Source organism: Podarcis muralis, chromosome 7, assembly GCF_964188315.1.
Source record: "Podarcis muralis chromosome 7, rPodMur119.hap1.1, whole genome shotgun sequence".
NCBI lineage: Eukaryota > Metazoa > Chordata > Lepidosauria > Squamata > Lacertidae > Podarcis > Podarcis muralis.
In genome coordinates, this window is record NC_135661.1 from 51,859,570 (window position 1) to 51,869,262 (window position 9,693).

Sequence of the window (9,693 nt, forward strand, 5' to 3'; positions counted from 1 at the left end):
AAGTGAATGGTGCCTCTATGGCTGGCCAGGGGGTGCCGGTTGCCAGCAGCTGAGGTAGCCTCAGAGTAAGCAAGCAAGCAGGCAAGATAGCCCAGCCAGCCAGTCTGCCAACCCTTGCTATTGGAAATGGACAGACTGGGCAGGCAGGCAGGCAGGCGTTGTGTTGGCCTTTCTTGTGCTTGCTGTGTGCAAGGCCTGCCTGGGAGCTGAGTGCCCGGTGCTGAAGGGAAGCCTTTTCACCATGCTGGCCCTGCAGCACCCGCTGCTGCCCCTCAAGGTAAGGTGCTGTCCTCACATTCACCTTTAGCCAGTCTCCATTGAGCCACTAAGGCTGGGGGCATCCTCTTCTAAGGCTCCTGTGTGGCAGTATGAGGAGGCACCTCTCTTTGGGGCAGGGCGGGGCGGGGCGGGGGCAGCTCAGAGACTAGGGGCAGCAGCAGGGAGGGTGTCTGAAAAAGGACAAGAGGCTGCCAGCTCTGCAGGCAAGGGGTGACATAACTAGGCTCTTGAGCCCCACAGGGGTGCTGCAGAAAGAATGTAGTTGGTCAAGGGAGCCATGGACTCAAAAACCTCTGCCTTATATGAATGAGCAGTACTGAGTCCATAACTGTTGTGTGGAGGTGCCCTGGGGTCAGAGTGCATTAGAATCTCCATTAAAATTCCAAGCTCAAAGAAGTGTAGTTGTCAGGGGAAATAAGACATCAATTCAAGGCTATCATGCAGGGGATGCGTGCAGAATGTATTATCAAATACAGCAATGAAGAGACAAGACTTAGCGCTCCTCCAATTTGTTTGCAGGTATATTCTGCAACATGTCATTGATGCAATAAGAATACATTAGTGAGGGATTTATTCTGGACTGTCTGCACATCATGCTTCTTGAATACTACTGCATTACTGCTGTCCAGAGAGGCATTATAGCACAATAAACGTGAGAAGAACACCCACCAGCACAGCACATTCAAGAAAAAATATATACAGGATTTCAGCAGGAATTTTCAAGGTATGGATTGATTGAAAACCATCTCAAACATATAGTATTGAAAGTGAGATCACATGTAATGGCCCCAATACCATAATTAGCACAAAACATCACAAACACACAATACAAAGATGTCTGAACGGCCTTTGATTGGCACTTAGACATTGATTATGACACACCTCTGGCTGTGAAGCAGGGAAATATTGACCCAACAAATATCACAAAATGTTGCACACTTTTTCCTGCACTCTCTTGAGCCAAGAGTCATCTTTCACATACTCAAGGATAGAAGTAGCTCAGGACACAAAGCATGGAAAACCATATTACAACAGATAACAAATGCCAATGCATCCAACCTCATAACAGATGGAAGGAAAACATTTTAGTTCCTTGTAGGCATGACCTATATACATTTGCTAATGAAACTGTGGAAATGCCATACACATGCATGGTGTACACTATTAAGTAAATTCGGACCTGGATCCCCTACAACAAATGAGGGACAAAGGCTAAAAGAAAAACTAATGATGCCATTCGTGTTTCACACACTTCTTGCAATCTATGGATAGAATGAGTGAAAGAGAGGAGATAAGAGAGGTGTAAAATATGCCCCCCAGGAGATCAGCCTATTCATCCAGGTTGCTTCCAAGTCAGACAAAAAGAAGCAAATATCCCTGCCAGAGGGCTTGCAGACAGAGCTATCAGTGTCTACACATGTCAAAGACCTTACCTTGTGTTTGCTGCAGCAGCTATAAGCAATTGTCCCTGTGGACTTAACCAAATACTTAGATCCATACTGAACAAGCTATGCACATGGCTTTTCAGCTATGTGAAGGTTCCCTTTGATCTTCAAGGACTCAGATTTTTTTTTTAACAAAATAAGATAATGCAAAGCTAGCCCTGCAACTCGAGAGTTTAAATCAGGACTAAGCAAAGAGAACTATCAATAAAAGTTTGAGCTAGAATAAAGACTTCTAAAGCTCACAATCAATCATATTGTGAACATGTTATATTTGTGTACCATCAATAGGCTGTCTCCAACTATGTTTTACTCAGAGTAGACCTGTTGGAATTGATGGGCAGGACTAAGGTCAATGAATTTCAATGGGTAAACTTTGAGTAGAATGTAATTGGATACAACTTAATGTGCATGGGGAAAGAGTGGACTCAAGCACACCGAAACTGTTGCTGGACAACTTGCTCATTGGCCATGCTGGCTGGGGTTGATGGGAGTTTGATTACTGCTCAATAAGCATGTTGTCTGGAATTGACCTAAGAAAGATAGACTAATGGACCAACTCAGGATCAAGGCAGCTTCCCATGCTTCAAACAGGTTGCTGATCTTCTGACTCTGAAACAGTGCTATTTTCTATAAGAAGGTCAAGGCAAAGAGGAAGGAAACAATGCTGTCTAGATGTCATTGGTCAAACTCCCATCAACCTCAGACAGCATGCTCAATGGTCTGAATTCATGGGCAATGTAGGTCATCAACATCTGGGTTCAGGTTAGTCAACTGTTGCTCTATCTTTGCATATTTTCCAGGCATGTGTCAACTCCTCATTTTGGCCTTCCTGGATATTGGGTAAAGATTCCTGCAGCAAACACCAGCAACCTGCCAGTTGCAACTAGCTCCATCTCTACTATCAGCATTGTTTTAGCATTGTCTGATGGCTCAAGTTCAAATGATGGCTGTGGAGACCTTTATGACTGTGCATGTCACACTGAACCGTGGGTTGCAATGTGACACAAGCATCCCTTTGCATTTTCAAAAGAAGCAGAGGGTGATTTTCCTGAGCAGATGACTTTCATGTAATTATGACAGCTTTTCTCAACCTAGTGCCCCTCCCAGATGTTCTGACTGCCCCTGATGGGAGTCATAATCCAAAACATCTAGAGAGCACCAGGTTGAGGGAGGCTGAATTACAGGGCAGGAATTACCTGTTGCACTTTATTGGTGACGGCTGGTAGCTTAGATGTATTTAAAAGGGCGTTCTCTTTATCCTCCAGGAATGTGCTTACCAGTGGCTGTTAGTCATGATAGCCAAATAAAACCTCCAAGTTCAAGAGCAGTGTGCTTCCAAATACTAGTTGCTGGAAAGCAACAAGAAGAAAGGGCTCTTGCCTTCTTGATGTGGGTATCCCAGAGGCATGAGATTGGCCACTGCAGTGTGGGAAGGAGGGTGCTAGACTAGATGAGTCTTTGGTGTGAGCCAACAGCTCTGCCTATGAAAAGCGGCCACAACATATGCTCCGGAACTGTGCTGCTTTTTGCAATTTAATCTTGGCTAGAGTTTGAAGGACAAGACTTTCAAGACTTGCGGGGATTCTCACCCCCATCTATTGAAATCTTTCTTGCTTCCCTGTCCAAATCTGGGAAGAGCCACAGCACAGTGGCAGAGCTTCTGCTATGCACGGACACGGTCCCAGGTTCAATCCCTAGCAACTCCAGGGAGATCTGGGGAAGATCCCTGTCCGAAACCCCAGAATACTGCTGCCACTACCAGATGGATCTGTGTTCTGATAAGGCAGCTTTGTAAGTTCTGATAAGCAAGACAGAACTTCTGAACCTCAATTGCACAGGATACTTAACAGAATGTTTTAAATCACCGGGAGTGAATATATTTATATACAGTTAGCTCAAAAGTAACAATCTCGTTGCCATTCAAGCTTATTTCTGCAATTTTAAAGGGTGTGGGCTCAGTGGCAACTCCCCAAGTTCAATACAGTGGTACCTCGGGTTACATACACTTCAGGTTACATACACTTCAGGTTACAGACTCCGCTAACCCAGAAATAGTGCTTCAGGTTAAGAACTTTGCTTCAGGATGAGAACAGAAATCGTGCTCCGGCGGCACGGCAACAGCAGGAGGCCCCATTAGCTAAAGTGGTGCTTCAGGTTAAGAACAGTTTCTAGTTAAGTACGGACCTCCGGAACGAATTAAGTACTTAACCCAAGGTATCACTGTACTGTAGCTCCCACTTTCTCCCAAGCACACAAACAGCCCAACTGCCCCACTTTAGCAGGCATAATCCTTATTTTTTTGGGGGTGTAAATCACTCTGCCCGTTTTTGGCTTCCAGTGTGTGTGTGTATTTAGGAAATGGCACCAATTTAATTTTCCTTGATTTGCTGTTTTTCAGGATTCAACTTCCTCTTCAGAGCCTTTATAAGTTAAACCTAAGAGTGGGGTGTGGGCGCAACTTATCTGTAATACACTTGCAAATGTATGTGCATGCTGCAAATTTCACACACCACAGCTGCCAAGGTACATTTCGTAATTGATAAGGCAAGTTGTCCTACAAGATGCCTTTTCTAGCATTTCTCTTAACAAGAACACACCCTTCTGGCTTTTAAAGTTGGTGGAAGACCAGTGACCACAGAGTAAACAAAAGGCTTTAAGGAGGAGGAGCAGAACTTTCAGCAAGGTGTGACAGCAAGAGAGATGGTTGGTAGTGGTGGGACAGTGAGGATTGGAATATTACAAGTTTTCTTCTATAAATAATCGGAGGATAAGTCACTATGGGGAACCAAACGGGCAGTCCTGGTTCCATCAACTGCATGGGCCAGCCGGAACTAGTGTGGGCTGAAATGCACCACACCTGTGAATTGCAGCATTGATGGAACACTGAAACCATGCTTTCGGGTCTTGAGGACTAGAAGATTCCTTAGTTCAAATAAATGTTCAAATTGCTGTGTCTTAAAACAGGACAAGATATAGAGCCGAGATTTCTAAGAACCAGTGAGAGTTTCAGGTGGATATCCTTTAACTCAAAATTCTCTGCCTCACCCAGGGCATCCTCCTTCATTTGACCAAGAAGCATCGACCACACCTAGACACCTAGGCAGCAGCATGTCCTCTGTGCATGTGCTGCAGTAGCTACATCTAACTTGCAATTTGTGATGATAGGATACAATCGCATAGAAGTATTGAGCATAATTATAGTGTGTCACTTGTTTTAAAAGAAAGATGAACAACGAAGTGTACTTAGCTAAGCTGTTCCAGATGTCTTTGGTTGCAAGCCGAAGGACAAGATTGAACTTGCAGTACGTAACGTTTGTCTCAGAGCTATTTCCAAACTACTGAAAAGTCACTTTACAGTCTTAACTGGTCTTGCATGAAATCAACCCGGGGAGAGCGAAGAGAGGAGAAGGGGGGGGGGGGGAAGGATACACCACGCCTAATGATTTCTTTTGCAAAAATACTTCATTCCCCCTGCCCTACCCAGAGCCTGCTGTACTCATAATTAAAACTAAGGATGATTCAATGTAGGGAAAAAACACAGCAACACCGAAATACATTGCTCATTACTTACTGGGCTGATCCCTGTCACCAGAAGCGGCAACACACTAAGCAAGTTCCACAGCCTAAGCAAGTTTTCCCCACAAACACACTCAACCAGCAATTCTAAGGAGATATGAAGAACCAGTTCCATACATTCCAAAAAAAGCTATGGCGTTGTATTTTTCCATTTGACTCCAGGTTGCTCAAAAGCATAAGACATACACATACACATATATGAAAAAGTAAAGGCAAAACTCCTTTGCCTGTTTTGAAAAGTGAACCAACAAACTCTCTCCCCACATTAACAGCAACATACAGAAAGGACAGTACGTGATGCTGCAGTTTGGCTGGGGGCTGGGCAGCGTGGGGGGAGAGACTGCACAGAACTGTACCACTCGTGAACTCCATATACAACTAATTTCAGGATGAAAAAAAAGTCTTAATGCCCCAAGCCTTTCCCCCTAGATGGAAAACTGTCCCTGCGTGGAGAACATATATGAGTTTGGCCACCACCTTGCTGAAGTTAAGCAGGTCTGGATCTGGCCAGGGCATGGATGGGAGACTACCCAAGACCTCCACGTATGCTGCATTAGGCCTTGAGGTTAGAGAAAGACGGGATGAAAATGTAAGAACACAGAGCTAGATAGTTACATCCGTGTTCAAATCCCACAGAACTCGTTGAGTAAATCTGAATGTGTGGGCAAACTCCCTGCCCTTCAGTCTACCTTTCCTTTACAGAACTGCTTAAAAGAATACAGAAGTATTATATATCAGCCTTCCTCAACCTGGTGCCCTACACATGTTTGGGGCTACCAACTCCTACCAGCCCCAGCCAGCACAGCAGACTGGTGAGAGTTGATAGTCGACAACATATGGAGGGCAGCCAATTCTGCACTCAGGGACAGAGTATTCCCCCCCAAAATACAGTTTTATCCAAAGTTTCATCCCAGGAGTTCAGGGTAGCATGCAAAGCTTTTACCTTCACATCAGCCCTGTAATAACTAGCTCCCAGGTCAGCCTGAGAGAAACCCAGTGAGCTTTGTGGTGGTGGGAGTCATCTCCCCAGACAGAGAGCTATACTCTGGCCCCCTTCACCTCACTGGCTTTGCAGAAGCTGTGAAGGGCACGTTCAAGTATTTCTAAAGACAACTATCCCCTTAAAACACCCATTCCTTTCCCTCATGTGAAGTGTTTCTTCATGGAAATGGGCTAATGGTGGGACTGCTTAAAAGACAACATATTCCGGCCCCCCCTACCCTCAGGGTTACCAGTTGTTTTCCCTAACTTATTACATTAAGACAAACCAGTTCGGCTTGCTGTCCAAGTTGTGTACAGGCACAGCCCTTTTGGTGACAACTTTCGGTCTTTTTACCATATTCAGAATAATGCCCCCCCCCCCATCATCCTCTGTTTCACCTGAACCCCATTAGGGATCCTATTTAAATATTTCTCTATTCAATTTCTCTTTGGTATTTGGGGGAAAGAGGCTCTTGAGGCTCCATCATTTATTGTTTTCTTTTTTCTTTTTTTACTGGACAAGTAGATCAGCATTTAAAGTGTCATGTCCAGACTACATCACTGCCCAGATCCCACTGCCTTACCACATTGCATTAAGAGGGCTAACCTGGCTGTACAAGCAATCTGTGATTGTTTTAGACCTGTGTGCTACTGGACTTTTGTCAAGAGGCTTTCAAACCCAAAGCTGCCAGAATATGTCACCCATACACAAATTCCCATGGCGAGTTCACATTTGTCCCTGGATGAGGGCAACATCAAGCACCTAGTGGCATGTTTGAATGAGCCACTGCAGACCAAATAACTTCAGGTTATAGTCAACATTATACTTTGCATTTAGACACCACATTTGAGATTTCAGAGTGTGTTAACACATAAGCGTAGTAGTTATTTTTGGGGTGGGGGTACAGATAGTCTAAGGCCATTTAGGGAGTTCAAGGCAAAGGTGAAATTACAACCTGGGACTTCCTGGCTCTCATGGCGAACACTCTGGTTATTATAACAGCACCAGATTCAATACGTGTCATCGTTCAGCTAGAAGTCACTGGAGACAATAATCAGAAATGTGCAAGCATGTGGTGAATAAACAGAGCAGGCCTTACTGGGGGACAAACCATGCTTGCAATATTGCTGCTGTGAATAACTGGTCTGCGGAGCGGATTTCAAAGCGAAAGTCAAAAGCTAGTCTATTTGCCTTGTTGCATCAGTCAGAATCCTGCTCTCTGCATTAACATTAACCCTCAGCTTCCCTCACCTGCTGGAGAACTCGATCCAGTGGCTCAGCTTTGCTCAGGCCTTCAGGGGTTAAGCCCGTCACCTCTCCACATTCATCGCTCAGCTCCAAATTGTCGGCCTTCACCAAGCATTTGTGCAGGGTCCCTACCTGAAAATATTTAACAAAGTGGGAATGGGGGGGGGGGAGGTTGGAGGGAGAAGAAAAAGTAAGAAAATGGAACGGGGTGGTGTGCACACATGCATGTGTGTTAAAAGAAAAGCACAATGGTTTAAGGGAATCTGCCTTATAATTTCTTTAAAAAGGTTAGATTTTGCCAATTTCACAAAATCCAAGATTCTGTTCACTCCTTGGTTGCTCTCTTCCTCGGGAGACTTGCTCCCTTCCCCTGAAAAAGGGACTTGGCTGCAATTCTTATATAATCCTGATATGAGGAGTTATGTTTATCCCATCAGAACTGGCTGGTTTTCATGGGCAATCAGGTCACCCTGCAACACTCTCATTAAGGGGCTCAGCCATATTGACAACTAGACAGCTTTTTTGCTTTTTAAATAGCTATTAATATTTGACATAGGGTGTAAGAATGAAGGCGGGGAGGGAATGAGATTTGACCAAGTTGCTCTTAATGCACACAGAAAGTCCCCCTCCCTGGGTTCGATTCCCATATAAAGCGATAGGTCCCAGAAGCAACATGCAGGCCTGATTTAAAATAAAATAAAATACACAACACACACCAAATACCCCAAATGAGGAAAAGGCTCAACTTCTAGAAGAAGCAAAAGCTTTTGGCATTTAAAGCCTAACAGATAAAAATTAGCTGGAGTGGGGGAGATAACACTTTTGTAGTCTAGATTTTCCCCTCCATCAATCAATTTTAAGGACAATTTTGAAGCAAGTGAGTTCCCCACTCCGTAAGAGTGCATATGTGTATGTATGTAGGTGGTCAAACTATTTAAGTTGCTCCCCACACCTACGGAGATTTTTGGAGAAGAGGGATACTTAGCCCTTCTCAGCTTTGGAGTGGGGGGGGGGAGAGGGAATGTTACTCTCAGGCAAGTTTGGGTAGGTCTGCATTTGCTGTTTTCTCATTTCCTTTTTGCACGTCACCCAACTTTGTACCAAGAGTTTGGGAAGCCATACCTTCTTGCTGTGTAGATCCACAACTTGCCACACCAAGAGAATTAGTTCCCTTTCATCGGAACCCAGCTTAGCCCCATATGCACCAGCTGTTGCCCCAAACAAGACCACCAGAGAGTCACTGTGCGGAGAAGCAGCCGTCATGACCACAGGGGGGGAAACAGCTACAATCAAAAGCAGAGGTAAAAAACAAAAGAACAACAAAACAAAGGGGAAAAAATAAGGGAGAGAAAGAGAGAGAGAGAGATCGAGTATAAAACAAACCCAACACAAACCCCCACAAATAAAGGGTTGCCCCTTTCCTCCAAGTGATCAAAGTGGAGATTAAAAAGGACAATATTAGAAGAGCCAGAACTATGGGGAAGGGGGGCAGGGAGAGGTAGCTAAGACCAAAATAAATTATTTAAGGAGAGATTCTGTTTTGCAGTTGTACCTGCCTTGATGAGGTGCTTCTCTTACTTCCTAGGTCAGACTGGGGGATGAAATTAACAAGCGGTAGGCTTCTCTCCTTCTGACATCATGGCAGGAAACCCAGCTTTGGTTAATCAAGGAGGGGGAAAAAATCTTTTTCTTCTCCTCTTCTTCCTAAGTTACCTGCCCATGAGTGAGACCATGTGACCCTAGTCAATCTCCCAAAGGGGCAAGGCCATTGGGCCTTTGGAAAAGGTATAGGGGAGGGACCTAGGGAGAAATCAACGCCTGGCTGAGCTTACCTGATTGGTGTGGGTTGGTGTTTGCTCCTGACTGGGAGAGAAAGAGAGATCAGAAGGGAAACTCCCTTTTCTCCTCCTCCCTCAGTTTTAATTCTGACTCCAGGAAGTGCCTTAACCTGCTTTCTGAGGGTTTTTTTTTAAGGAGTCTTTTATCAGCAAGTGGAATGCAACACTCCTGCTACAATTCGTTTCTAAAGGCACAGTGGACGCCCCCAGGATATATTCGCTCGCAAGACTTCCGTCCTCAGTATCTTGTGTTCAGCCCTTCCCTCTCTCGCCAGTTACCTGCCGGTTTTTGTCACCTGGGCACAGATCCCATTATTTTGAAATC

General features: G+C 44.8%; 1 protein-coding gene across 5 annotated transcripts in view; it reads right to left on the reverse strand.

Moving 5' to 3' along the window:
• ESRP2 (epithelial splicing regulatory protein 2) overlaps window positions 1-9,253 on the reverse strand; it is a 48,903-nt gene extending 39,650 nt beyond the window's left edge. For 2 of the 5 annotated variants that reach the window (XM_028739572.2, XM_077931739.1), the window contains exons 1-3: window positions 9,083-9,252; window positions 8,653-8,813; window positions 7,534-7,662 (exon numbers count right to left, since the gene is read on the reverse strand). In XM_028739572.2, the coding sequence (XP_028595405.2) occupies window positions 7,534-7,662; window positions 8,653-8,793 (270 nt within the window). In that variant the 5' untranslated portion in view covers window positions 8,794-8,813; window positions 9,083-9,252. Of the gene's footprint in view, window positions 1-7,533; window positions 7,663-8,652; window positions 8,814-9,082 lie in introns of all 5 variants that reach the window. The other 3 variants (XM_077931738.1, XM_028739573.2, XM_028739574.2) reach the window with 3 other exon arrangements.
• Window positions 9,254-9,693: the final 440 nt, after the last annotated feature.